The following is a 14,464-nucleotide window of genomic DNA, read 5'->3' as shown; positions in this document are numbered from 1 at the left end:
TATAGATGTTGAAATTACAGCTGGGCGAGACACCACCTGTCAGTGATGAAAATATGAAAAATAAAAACTTAATTCTCACTACAGAGGAAACTATTTAGTGTGTTTGTAATTTCTGATACGACCAAACCATGTTTTTCACTGTGCTCTGTCCTTGGTGATGAAACATTCAAACCCAGGCTATGTCACTTATGAATCATCATTATTTTCTTTTTTACCATCACTGATGGTGCGGTGTAGCATAATGTTAAAGAGACAGATCAAAGTGGTCAAAATTAAAGCAGCAGGGGGGCAGAAATATCCTGACTTTGCTACTATGACTAAGCTTTACTCATTATCAGGGCATGCTCAGTTGGACGATGGTGACGGCACCTGCACACAGTCCTGATGAAGCAGATTAAGCAGAGTTTTTAAGTGTTGAACTCTTACTGAATTAATATTTAATGTTATAGAGAAATACTAAGATTTGAAGCTGGGTTTTCAGGGACTATTCATTAATATCTTGCACTACACTCTAGCTCTTTTACTTTTGTAAAATCCTATTTATCTGTCTTTTTATATTGCCTTGTACTATCTTGTCTCAATAAATAATGTGTTAGTCTTCTTTGAATTAAACTTCCCAAATTGTGTGTACCCTCTTTTGACCTTTTTTTTTTGGTAATTTCATGTAACACTAAGAAAATCTGTTACCTTTTCTTGATAATGATAGGTTGACTACATAGGAGCATGTACTTGTGTATTCTTGAATGTATTTACTCTTAATTTAATAGTTTTTCTAACTCAAACTTACATTTTAATTAATGAATAAATGATCATCTTTTCATTGACAAGGTGCTCATACACTGCTTCTATTCTAACCAGTGCTTCGCTCTCAACTGGTTTGCTGACTTTTTACTGAAATTACATTATTCAGACAGTATAATAATAATAATAAAATAATAATTCATTTAATTTGTACTGCACTTTTCATTCACAGTGAAACTTAAAGTGCTACAGTATTGATAACATAGAACACACAACATAAAGAAAATAATAATAGTGTAAATGTGTATGTGTAGTGTGGCAGTGTATGTGTAAAATGCGAACACCTTGAGGTGGTTACTAAATGTTTTTAATAACTTCTAAGACGTTTAAAACACAACTAATAAGTAGATAGAAAATGTTAGCTTAGATCGGGCACTTCTATTCACCCTATTTCTATCTGCAACGTCACTTACGTATGTCAAAGCCCTTATGTCGTCATTACGCAAGGGGTGGCGACGTGGAAAACATGGAGGAAAGGAGTGTGTAGTAGAGTAAACTTAACTGTCTTAATTTCCACGCAATTTCAAGCATTTGCCTTTGTAAATTACGCTCGGTAAACAAATTGGACAAAATTGCTAATTAGTGTTAATAACAAAACAGTCGTTTCTTAACGGTCGTGGGATCCGAGCGAGCCACGGAAACTGCGAGAAGCATTCATGACAGGTAAGCTAAACGGTCAGCTGATTGCAAACAAGCAGTGAACGTTAGCTGTTTTCTGGACAGTAATTAATGAGTACTAATTAACTGGACACGCTCGTGAACCAGTAATATACCTATATTTGACTTCATGCTACTTAGTTTATGTCAGTATATCGTGGTGACAGTCAAAATCGCCTCCCTGGCGCCTGCACTTGAAACAGGATGAGCTACCTGACGTCCTGTCACGTTAGCTAAGTTAAACTGAAACTGCAGTGATACAAGAACAGATACAACTAGAGGGGCATGAGATAGCAAACTCTGATGTGGAAACTAAATTTAGCTCTGGCAAAGTCACAATAGTCCGTTAGTCTATAACAACAAGAACATAAGGATAGGTAGCATTTTTTGATGACATACATATCCTTATGTCTTTGCTCAAGTTTGTATTTTTCATGTTTTCCCATAAACACATGAGGGGCACAAGGTGTGGTACATCACTGTTGTATGATGCACTTCACCTGAGCAAACGTTGCTCCCCTGGCTACACCTGTATGCCAAAGGTGTGTCATTTCAAGAAGACAAAACACGTCCTGGTTCGCAGCGTGTCACCCATGAACGTGGCCTTTCACATGAATGATTTTTTTTTTTTTTTAATTGAGGAGGACTGATCCAATTTGCTTGCATGCAATGTTCAAATCATGTGATTTGATAGCTCTGGTAGCAACAGTAGCTTCTTTTAAATTCCATCAGCTTCATAATTTCTCCAACCCTATTTTGGTGCAAAAACTAAACTGACCTACCCAAATTAAAATGGTTGCAGCTCCTGAATCACAGTGACTATATCTATAAATAAGGTCTTACATAAGGCCAGAAAGGTGTGAAAGTGTTAGACACCCTCGATGTGATACAGACACAGAGCAGTAGGCCATTGAACATTGAAATCTTTTGTCCTCCCTAAAATAAAAAAAAATCAGTCTAAATAACTTCCTGAGGCCTCGTCTGTAAAGAATGTAAATGAATTACCAGTGAATACCTTCCTCAAATTTTAACATACTAGCACACAGTATGAGAGTTCTACAGTTTTTTCAAAAGGGACATTTGGAGACTTCATATTCTTGTGAACATGAGGTCCTTATTACAGCAAAACCACAAGGGATGTGACGTATCAAGGCAAGAAAGAAAGAGAGAGAGAGGGCCAACTAGCAGACGCTAGTGTCCTAGAGGAGTCGGATAGTTTAAAGTTTTACACAGAGCAAAGATACACACTGTAGCTTTTCTTGACCTAATTAGTCAGCTCATGTGCTGCGTCCAATGTCAATAGTTAATCTTTGCCAGGATATGAGAAATGAAGGAAAAATAAGTGATTGTGAAGTATTTGTCATTTCCTTTTTAACACGGGACATCTACTGACGCCATAATAAATATGATATGAAACAGAGTAGTCATGTGCACATCCACTAAACGTAAACGAAACATCACAAATAAAGTAAATGGAGCTCTGATTCAGTGTGCAGGTATATCATTATTATTATTATTATGATCTATAAAACATGTTTGAGTGTTAGTGCAGACAGAAATGTAAATGATCTATGTTAAACGCAAGCTGGTTTCTAGCCTCATAATAAAGTTATGAATGCAGGCTTATAAGTATAACATTCTGTTAAGCATTAGTAGTTTTGCATTTGTTTTTGTTTTGTTTATTTTGGTGGTGATGGAACCAAAGATTAAAACGTTTCCTCTGCCTCAGGATTTGGCATACGCCCGATGAAAAATCAGTAAGGAGTGGTGCATCTGGCTGAGTGTAGCCAGTAGAGATGGGAGCCAACACCAGCCAGGTCAGTGACCTGTCTGAGAACCCCAGCCTCAAGGCCCTCGTGGGCACTGAGTCCATATCGGAGAATGACCCTTTCTGGAACCAGCTCATCTCCTTCACCTTCATCAGTCCAACCAGCAGGTACTCAAAACACACGCATAGAAATGTTTTATCAGACATAATGTCAAATTATGTGCCAGAATTTTGCAGCTCTTTTCTCTTAGACTGCAGTGAATGAAGGTCCAGCTGAAGAGCAAATAGCAATTAGTGGAGTCACAATTTTTGTTGCTTTATTTACATAAACGAATTGATTTATTAATTTAGTTGAATAATTCGATTGCTGATTGTTTGACATGGTTAATTTCAGATTGGAAAAAACATTATTAATTTTAGGAATTTATGTATCAAAGTACCAATCATTTCCTTTTTGCAGCTTCTTCTAAATTTAGAGGACAACAGATTCATCAAAATCTCTCGCATATTTCCTTTTATTTTAGCACCATCTCAGTTTCCCCAAGCATCTACTCATCAGTTATAGTATGCTATACCAACAGATGTCCTTGAAGATTCCCAGCCAGGATCCAACATTAAACTTTAGACAGGATGTTTGCAGAGCTCACCTGAGTAATGATTCAACAGGATTATTGGCCTGTAAGGCTGAGGACTAGTTAGTGTTTAGTTCCTTTGTAAATAGTGTTGAGAAGTAAAGACACTGGGTTTCCTCTTGAAGCTGGACTGTGACTGAAGTTATAAAATGATGTTGTTGATTGTTCTTTATATTTCAGTAAATCTAGGATTCAGCTAATCATGGTTTTAAAGGGCAGACCTTTTTTGATAGAAAACTAAATTCAACCAAAATGTCACAGTAGTTTCTGTTTAGGTTCAAATGATAACATCAACTTTTAAATAAAGCAATCTGCCACTTAATTTCCCAGTAGCAGTAAGACTGTGGAAATGCAGAGGACATATGATCTGCGTGTAGAGCATACCAGTGAAATATCTGGACAAGCCTGAAAGGGGATCATGCCCAATTAGCACTTGAGAAGGACACATGAGTGGAAATGAGAAAAGATCTTAGCGTGACCCAGCTGGTCTTCTCAGTTCAGGCTTGTTGAAATTGATTTTAAAAACAGTTTTTTTTTTTCGCTCGTGATCACAGTAACGCCCAGAGCACACACTGATACTTTACCATAAAAAATGAATGGCACTCCACTGCATACTGCACACAAGCACGACATGACGGTACTTGACAGAGCTGCTGTCCACCAGAAAAGAAACATATTCCATGCTCAACTCTAATGGAAATTTACAGTTGCATTAGTTAATATAAACCATGAATTCCTCCATCTGACCTAAGGGACTAATACATATATATAGAGAGAGCTGCAACAATTAGTCAATTAATCCATTATTCAATCAACAGAAGAGTAATCACCAACTATTTTGATAATCGATAAATTGTTGTTAAAGTAAATTTTTAAGTAAAAAATGCAGAATTCTCTGGTTCAAGCTTAATAAATGTAAATATTTTCTGGTTTCTTTAGTCTGCTATGGAAATAAACTGAATATCTTTGGGTTGTGGACTTTTGGTTGCATGCAACATTTTAGGTTGCATCTTGGGCTTTGGGGTACATCAATTAATCAAGAAAATAATCAAAAGATTAATCAATAATGAAAAGTTGGTTGTGGCCCTAGATATAATATGAAAAAGTTGATCCGTACACCTTAACAAATCCTTGAACGTCTCATTCAGACTTTTAGAGGCATTTATATAACTTTTCCTCTGTCCCTGCAGATCTATGACAGTTGCAAATAACCAGTTGTTTCAATGTTATTACTGTTAAATTATACAGCAGTTTTCGAGCATTACAACAGAGAGCACTAGTCTTTTATCATGCATATCTAAGTATCTTCTCCTTTTCTCTCTACTTCCTCTCTTCCCTGTTTTCCCCTTAAACAGTGGAGACTCTAAGCTGCTGGAAGAGGCCGTCATCCCCCTGGCAAAGATCCTCAGTATGTTTTCTATGATTTAAATATACTTTATATGTGCTTATTTGACTGATCAATACCTTATTCTAGTAATCACAATTAATATCAGCAAAAATACACATTTTTTCATGCTGTTGTTTGCAAACTGAACTCTCAAATTAGGAAGTTAGATTATGTAATGTTGTTGATAAGTTCTCTCATACGTTTTTTTTTTTTCCAGTTGAAAACAATCCCAGAACGGGGAACTTTGGCGCCCTTGTGAGAATTTTCCTGGGAAGAACCAAAGAACTGAAAATCTCTACAGAATGCCAAGAGTGAGCATGGGAACCTCAGAGGAGGGGAAAAATGAACTATGAGGACTGTGTCAGTAATGATACACCCTGTGCATGTCAGTGTCTTCAATGAGTGGGAGTGTAGGCCAGCTATTGTTTGATTGCATGCAGTCAGGGAATCCCTGTGTTTGAAAGCAGAGAAACAATGAAGCGGTTGCAGTTTCCCATAAGAAAACTGCTGAGGTATAACCATCAACACATGTGGCATTATTCTACACTCACTGCCAAGATCCATTTCCACAGAAATGGACCGTGCCCAAGTTAGCGTTTGAGAACTCTTCATTCTGTGAGGTTGGACTTATCGCTCCCATCTATTTTTCACAAAATTTTTAACAGGTTTTGTTAACCAAACCCACATATTCTGGGTGTAACATAATTCGCATGTGCAAAATGTCAAATTGTGGGACTGATTAGACACCTCCTTGTTGCTGTTTAGTGGTTGTGAAACATTGCGGCTAGCGCTGGATGGTTCCAATCATTTCTTATTTTCCTCTACATTTCTTTCTCACCAACTTCGTCCCAATTTTGTCTCCGTCAGAGGCATATGATTATACTCAAAGGCCGCTGAAGCCGTGAAGTCGAAGAAGCTGTGTCATGATTTGCGAAACACCAGAGTCACTACTTTGAATGTGAAAACTAAAAGTAATATGCTCCACTGGTTTGGCACGGTCAGTGGCAAGCACAAAGTGATAACATGATGCTTTATTAATTGCCATCAGGAAATGAACATCACACACTTGCTCCTTTTCCTGGAGTTAAGAGCTCTGGTCCACAACAAAACACTCATGGAGCAGTTAGTGTTGGGTTTCCAGTTACATTAGGCCAAATACACAAAGGCTTCAGTCCTAGTTTAGTATGCTGAGCAACTCTTGGATGAATATGTGTAACTGTTTACATCGATGGCAACATATTACAAGAACATTCAGGGTCTTACCTTGTTAAATTTAGGACATAAACCCAACAGAATGAGCCTACATTGCATTTATTTCAGTCACATGTTTGACCTTGATGTGACACGTCTTTTGCTTTGTTTCTCCTCCGCAGTCAGCTGTTTATCTGGCAGGCCCACAATGCACTGTTCATGATCCGCTGCCTGCTCAAGGTGTTCATCAGGGAGATGAGTGAAGAAGAGCTGCACTTACAGTTCTCCTACCAGGAGAGGGCACTAGGCTCCTGTGGAGGTGAGCTCCATCATCATCATCATCTGATTTGGGGAAAGGAAGGTGTGCCACAGGAAGACTGAAATGAGGCCACAAAATTAAAAGAAAAGAAATCAGCTTCACAGGATTCAACAACTGATTTTGAGTGAAAACCTCTCATTTTGTTTGTAAGGAGTGACCAACAGCTACATTGTCAAACACAAAAATGAAAGTGCTTTAAGTCAGTTTGAGCATTTTTGCTTTCTTTTTGAGTGTACTTTACACACAAAAAAATAAATAATTTACTGAAAAATCTTATGAGCAACATCCTTGTAGGTGTTTGGATCCCAGTAGACACATGAGGTGTGAGTTAATACAATTTAGTCACTGGGGTCGAATGCGTAATACTTCCTTTCCTACCAAAAGAGAGATAAGAAATTGACTTTTTAATTGAGCACAAATACCCCTGGCTACTGACCTGGATCAGCTGTCTCTGAGAAACTCAGTTAATAAAAGTCAGAATCTACGTTCCCTGACTGCACATCATTTTTGGACTCAAACATAAGCCCTGCCTCTACTAAATACTGAAGATATGCACTCTGCAAACGTGTACCCTCTTGATGACCTTGATAAATGTAAATTATTTAAGACTTTTTTTTTGGTGGTCACTTACAGAGTAATTAAGAAATACCATCAAGGGGACAGTGGAAGAAATACACATTTTTATGGTTCTGCTGTGTCTGTTCCTCAGTCTTGTTCCTGTTACTGTATTCTATGCTGAGATTCACATATCTACCAGTATTCACTCACATACGTGAACTGGGACATTTTCCTCAAAGACAGAAACACATTCACTCACTTGCAGCTGCCTACAGACCTTCAGGATTTGGTTTTATATCTGCTTTGTTGGATGATTGTTTTCAAATACCTTCAATCTCTGCTGATTTGTCTGCAAAATAATACAGTGCTAATTTTGAGTTGTTGAAAGCGGTAAAAAGAAGATTCCAGTGAGCTAATTTCACTCAATGCCATCTATGCACAGTGAGCATGAAACAGGAATGATGGTTGGGAGTCGGAGGGAGCAGAGAGCTGCGATGTATTTCTTTTATAATAATTCTCTGTAATAATGTCCTTAACCCTTTGTATAGAAACAGGCCATGAGGATCTCCTTGAGGAGCTCTTATCCAACCTCATTCACCTGATCGTTGAAGTGCCCCTGCTGTAAGTATCTCCCTGCTGTTTGCGTATCTATGATTATGTACTATGTATCGATGCTTGTGCGTGTGTGTAAGGTTGAATAAAACATCCAACCATGTCTTCCGTACACTAAAAAGGTCAGACATGTACGACTGATTCAGATACAACACTGTAAAAAGACATTTTACATGACCAGGTTGTTCACATTTCCCCCTACACATCAATTTAATAATGTCATAGTGGTATTTGCTCAAGATCTCTTGTCTGACATTATATTATAAGCGTAATAATCACTCGGAAAAATCAATGGCTTGTGCGGTTTCTCAGTCCGGTCCATCCCTTAGTTTGATCTCCTTGTTTTTATTCATTTTCGTTCATTGTTAATCTGTCTAGGATGTTAGTCATTGAGTTAATGAAAAGCAGTTTGTGAAACTTTTCTCTTTGCGTGCTCTGTTTGCTCATTCACCCCCTCGATACACTAACCAAGAGGAGATGAAATCCATTACGGGACACGCTTTGGCTCGGACATCCGTGTGTTTTACTTCCAGAGTCCGTAGCCATATAGGAAGAAGAAGAGAAATGGTTTGAAAGTTGAGTAGGATTAGCAGGAGTGGTGCCAATGAGCCGGAGAGGAGCACATTGAAAAATGGTATCAGCCTTTACTCCCAGTGGGTGGTGTGCACGCTAGCACACTCAGCTTTAATGAGTGAACGTTTCCATGTGTTTACTTATCAATGGCAGAATTGTCTCCCGCCTGCCACTCAGTCTGTCACAGAGGGACAAACAAAGATACAGAACGTACGTAGAAGCAGAGAAAATCTCCCTTGCGGTCCTACATTACACATGAGCATCATAATAAGTTTGCGTAAGCGTCTGATAAATGACGCAGCATCTTTCTCTTTTCTCTCTTGTTTGTCGTTGTGTTATCTCGATGTCTTCCTCTCTCTCTCTCTTTGTCAACCGATCTCTTCTTCTTCTTCTTCCTCTCTCCCTCTTCCTCTCTCCTTCTCTTCTGTGTCTCCGGACATCAAACCCTGGCTCTTGTATAAATGCGTTCAGTATTCCAACATTATTCATTGTTCCAAGCTTCAAGACTCTCCCTGTTTTTCTTCCCTTCACCACTTTGTGGCTCTCGGCCCATTTCCTCTGTACGTGCTCCTGGTTTGGATGGGAACCTTACCATTCTTTTGGTGTAGTTCCCCCAAATCCTTAAAAGACTTCTGCACTTTGATTATAACCTTAATTTTTACAAGAAAGCTAGATGTCAGCATTTTTTTTTACTAATTTTCCAGGTAGGCAGTTGATGCATATTGATAGTCTAGAATCTGTACGGTTAGATTAAGTACTGATCATTTATGTCTCTAATCAATGTATGTGTTGTCTTATTTTTGCAATACTTTGTAAAATATTTAATAACCTAAAAAAACAGACATCTCAACACGTGGTTATGGTACCGATTTTTCACCATTTGTTTTCCATTTACGTCCTGTTTTTTTTAGCTGTATCTTTGTCACTGGTCATTTTTTAACTCGCAGATGTAGAGCTGAAACAATTATCAAAAGTGCTTAATTTCCTGTAAATGGACTCATCAATTGATTGAGTTATCTATTAATCATTAATTAAGTCAATTTTAAGCAAAATGCCAAAAAACTCGCTGGTTCTAAAATGTGTATTTATCTGGTTTTCTTAGTCATCCGTGATAGCAAACAGAATATTTTTGGGCAAGCAACTTGAAGATGTCAACTTGAGCTTCTGGAAATTGTTTTTCACTATTTTTTTTTTTCAGACAAGTGATAATCTTTCAGTGTGACTCATAATTGGCAGAGAGTGTGTGAAAGTGGAAAGAAAACACTAGTGACCCATGTCTGAAGTCAGGTCATTTCAGTTAAAGCTGTTGTGCGTACGTGTTATGTGTCAGGAAGCAGGTACGAGTTAAGTTTAGTAAACAGGCTTTAGTGGAAGGATACTCTTCTGTAGTGCGACAAATTTCCACCAAGGAATCACATTGTTCTTTCTACCTCCTTTATAATGTGAAGTCAATGTAAACAACACTGCAAGGGAGATATGTATCACAGCTGCAAATAACCCGCTTCCTAAAATGTAAAGCAATAAATAGGTGATGCGTAGAGATCATCCATATACTTCAAGGATTAACGCATCTAGATACCATTTATACCCATGAATTTGTGCTACAAAGATTATAATTTTTTTACATTAACTCTGCTCGCATCTGTCCGTCCCTGTAGTGACATCACCTATAGCATCCTGTTCGAAGCGGTGACCACGCTGCTGGTATTCTTCTCCTACCAGCTGTTCCACAAAGACATCCTCCGAGATGGATTAATCTACCAGCACATCATGAAGGGACGATGGTGAGGACACACACACACATTTGTGGTCCACTGAGGACTGCCATTGACTTAACGATTTGGTTGAGCCACATAGTTTTTAATGATCACAATTACTGTTTGGTGCATTAACTCTAACCATAACAGTAAAACCAACTTTGTGTAAAGATAGAAATATGAGTGGTAAACAAACATTTAGGTGGAATCATTTTCGGGAATCTCTACTGATGTATGACTTAGTCTCACTCGTCTTAGTAACTGGGTCATCCACAGTCTGTTGACGACTTTTAATGAACACAGATCATTTTGGACCTCTCCACGTCAATGTGAAACCGTGTAATCCAGCCTACTGTTCCTCTATCTGGACTGTAATACCGTTAGCCTGTCTCTGTGCTTCCAGACATTCTCATCATGCTCCAAACAGTGTCTTCATGTGTCATTCAGTTGATACGAAAAGGGGGGGAAAAAAAAAAAAAGAAACAAGTCTATTCAACCGAGACCTTTGTCTCCGCTGTGACCTTGTAGTCTGTGATTCCGTGGGAAAGTGAACAAGCGAGTCTGTTTTTTTAAATGATAATAACACCCATGAACTTCAAAATGCAAAAAATAAAACGTGGCGATAAGATAACTTACTAAATGCTAATTAAAAGTAAAAACAACATTCTGATGTAGATCTGTACTTTGAAATGGCGAGAACCCAATTTTCTTTAGTTCATTCTTATCTTGAATATTGATAAATGTTGATTAATGCTGTACCACTGAGTCTCATAGTGCAGTTTAGATGGGTGCACTAGACAGAGGATGAAAGTAATTTTCTTTCAGGGCTCTCACAGCGTAAGAGCCGAATGAGAGCACTTTGGATTAATTGCCACTGAGCTGAAGAAAGGCTTCCAAGTAGCTGATGTAGGCAAAACAGATTAGAGGGCTATCTAAAATGTTTTTGCCATTTAGTCTGTCAAGAAAGCAAAGCTGTGTCGAATTACCAAAACAGTGATATCAGATATTGTACACACAACCAATTATATATGTATGTCACTGAGAGAGAGTTTATATGATGAAGGAAGAGTAGAGTCTCAAACTGACACCTGATATGGACACCTGTGGATTGAGAATAGGATGTTGATCTGTCCTGCGATGTTTCAAGTGGAGTCAAACATAAAAAATACATAAATTTCTTTGATTTTTAACTCTGCATTTGTCTCTTTTCTCCAGTTTGTGTTTAACCAGTCGACTGGTGAAGACCCTGCTCTACAACTTCATCAGACAGGAGAAATGTCCACCTCCAGCGACCCACATCTTTGAACCGAAAGCTGAGGGCGGCCTGCTTTACGGCCTGGCATCCGGGGTGGCAAGTAAGAGTATACACATACACACACACACAAACTAAATAAAAGGAAACAATAACAAAGGAGCAAAAGGAAAATCCATTTTTTCAACCTAGATCATAATTTTGGCAATCATTTGTATTTGCTCTGACAGCTTTTTACTCACCAATCTAATTACTGAGGTCTTTGGATGCAAGTGGACAGATCCGCAGTGATTTTGTGTTTATTTTTAAAACTGAAAATTGAGTTTGAACGAATGTTTTACACGGTTACCTAAACTGTCCATTGTAATCATCTTTTAGATTTTGCTGCGCTATATTCTGGTTCAGCTTTGGCATAGATCCAGTTTCTCATTGCAGTGAATAATTATTATGGACATTTTGGATGCATTCACCTTCATTTTCAAATAACATGGCTTAGAAACTGTAATATGGTAACACTGTGGTTTGAATTTAATCTGCCTTATTATTGGATTATTTGTCGTAGAGCTGGAACAGTCAATTAATCAATTAAAACTTATCAACATCTAGTTTGATTGATCTTAAACGATAAGTCTTGACCATGAAAACAGCAGTTTGACAAAAATCCAACTCACTTGTTATTTCCGAAAGCTTTTGACCATATGTCGTGGCTGAAATTACATACTTAGGTTACATGATAACCGAACTAAACCATCTCCAACGGTGCAACTCTATCTGCTGAGGCTTTGAAAACAACTGGTAGCTTAAAGGACCAGTGTGAAGAATTTAGCGGGATCTAGTGGTGAGGTTGCAGATTGCAACCAATTGAATACCTCTCCCCTCACCGTCACCTTTCAAGCATGTAGGAGAACCTATGGTGGTCATGAAAAACGCGAAAAGCCCTCTCTAGAGTGTTTGGTTTGTCCGTTCTGGGCTACTGTAGAAACATGGCGGTGCAGCATGGCGGGCTCCGTGGAAGGGGACCCGCTCCCTCTGTAGATATAAAGGGCTCATTCTAAAATAACAAAAACACAACGATTCTTATTTTCAGGTGATTATAACATAATATAAACATACTTATGAGTAGTATACTCCATTTCTGCCAGGTCCGTTCCGCTAGATGCCGCTAAATTCTTCCCACCGCACCTTTAAGTTGGACCTTTTGTCGTGAATTTATTAAACTATTGCTAATAATCGATATTTGGCATTGATTAACATCTTTACTTGATGTTCTAGTGACGTCACCACGTTCCCACATTACATCTCATCATCATCAGAGAGTAAAAATGTCATCATAAATTATAGGAATGATAGTCAAATTACAAGAGAGAGAGAGAGAGAGAGAATTAAAAGAGCCAAGGAGCCAGAAATATGACTAATCTGCGAAATCAAAGTGCAAGTCGTGCTGACATCCATGCCAACGTAGATGAAAGTGATGAGTCAAAAATTAACAGAGTATGTGTGTGTTAGACTGGTAGTGTGCTCTGTGTTTGTATGTTGAATGGATGTTTGTTTGAGTGTGAGAATAGGACTGCGCCCATGGGTTTCCCCCACAGATAAATGCTCTTTGTCGGTTGTTGGTGGCAGATTCCTATCAGTGAGCCATCAGCATGCACCCAGCCTGTCTGTCTGTGGCCAGTGATCGGCCCGATGAGTTATGGTGCCCTGTCCTGTTCTGTAATCCCCTAGAGCCTGTCTGTCTGCAGCCGCCTCCCTTATACACACACGCGCAGACCAACAGAGACACAAGCTCTCTTATGCCCAGAGCTCAGAAACAAAACACTTGTTTTCTTTCTCTGTCTCTCTGTCTCGTATGCACACAGTCATCGCCCATTGACAGACTATACAAACAAGTACATTTTATTAAAAATGTGGAAAATGGGTGTATGTATGAGTGCTGTTCTGCAGTACCATAAATATCAACTGAATTTCTTGATCTTTGCCTCATGAGCAAATGTTCAGTTAATTAGAGGAGAATTTTACACATAAGTGGTTAGTACGTGTCCCGTCCTCAGTGGCTCTGGAGGAGCTTTGTGAAGATGAAGAAAATAACCCGGATGGTGTCATGGTAGAGTATGTTACAAATTGACCATTCACCAGGCAGGTAAGGTCTAACAAATAGATGCTATTGGCTATTGGCAGTATGGGAAATGTAGGATCCAATGTTTTCTGAGCTCGACCAATAGCAAGGACAAAAAGTCAAGGATATCTCAGCCATCTTCTTTTAATTTGCCTCTTGTGAGTCTCCCAACTTTATAGCAGCAATAAAAAAAAAATCATTTGAGTGACCGTTTAAAGGACCACACCAGTGGTTTTGCATGTATTGGCTAATTTAATATAAATCACTTACAAATTATCAGGCATCTATTGGTTTCCATTAAATTCTTTGTGGCATGATGATAAATTAGTAGGCCCCTGAAACATTCTTGACCTGTGTAATCCATCTCAGTGGATATGAAGTCTGCATTAACTTTTGTCAAAGTTGCATTATTGTTGCAAGGTTATGCAATGCAGACTTTTAATTCAGCATTACCCCAGACAACGATAATGGAAACCAGTGGCTTTCTGAAACTGTAGGTATCTCTGTCTAGGTCCAAAAACAGTGGGCAAAAATAGTAAGTAAGTATAAAGTTAAGGTCTCAAAATTTTCTGGACTAGACTGAATACTGAATACTTTACATTCCCATTGTTATTGAGGAATCACTGGTCCTCATATGTTATTTGAGGAGAACATATTTGGATGTCAGATCACTCATACCTACACACTTGGATTCACAGACAGGCTGGACGGTCCCCAGATCTGAATACTGGTCATTGTCAAAGAAAAACAGTGCTTGATTTCTGTCGCCATTTTAATGTGTGTGTGTGTGGGGAAGGGGGGGGGGGGGGGGGGGTAGGATGTCTCTTCCTCTCTTGCTTTT

At 38.6% G+C, this 14,464-nt stretch overlaps 1 protein-coding gene across 1 annotated transcript in view; it reads left to right on the top strand.

Moving 5' to 3' along the window:
- Nucleotides 1–1,248: 1,248 nt before the first annotated feature.
- dym (dymeclin) overlaps nt 1,249–14,464 on the top strand; it is a 51,329-nt gene continuing 38,113 nt past the window's right edge. Inside the window, exons 1-8 of the mRNA XM_042395437.1 lie at nt 1,249–1,464; nt 3,188–3,394; nt 5,214–5,266; nt 5,463–5,556; nt 6,619–6,755; nt 7,862–7,934; nt 10,157–10,282; nt 11,471–11,610. Of these exons, the coding sequence (XP_042251371.1) occupies nt 3,255–3,394; nt 5,214–5,266; nt 5,463–5,556; nt 6,619–6,755; nt 7,862–7,934; nt 10,157–10,282; nt 11,471–11,610 (763 nt within the window). The 5' untranslated portion in view covers nt 1,249–1,464; nt 3,188–3,254. The remainder of the gene's footprint in view (nt 1,465–3,187; nt 3,395–5,213; nt 5,267–5,462; nt 5,557–6,618; nt 6,756–7,861; nt 7,935–10,156; nt 10,283–11,470; nt 11,611–14,464) is intronic.

The sequence above is a fragment of the Thunnus maccoyii genome, chromosome 19 (assembly GCF_910596095.1).
Source record: "Thunnus maccoyii chromosome 19, fThuMac1.1, whole genome shotgun sequence".
NCBI lineage: Eukaryota > Metazoa > Chordata > Actinopteri > Scombriformes > Scombridae > Thunnus > Thunnus maccoyii.
Note: the sequence above shows the minus strand (reverse complement) of the source record. Positions and strands in the feature narration are given on the sequence as shown.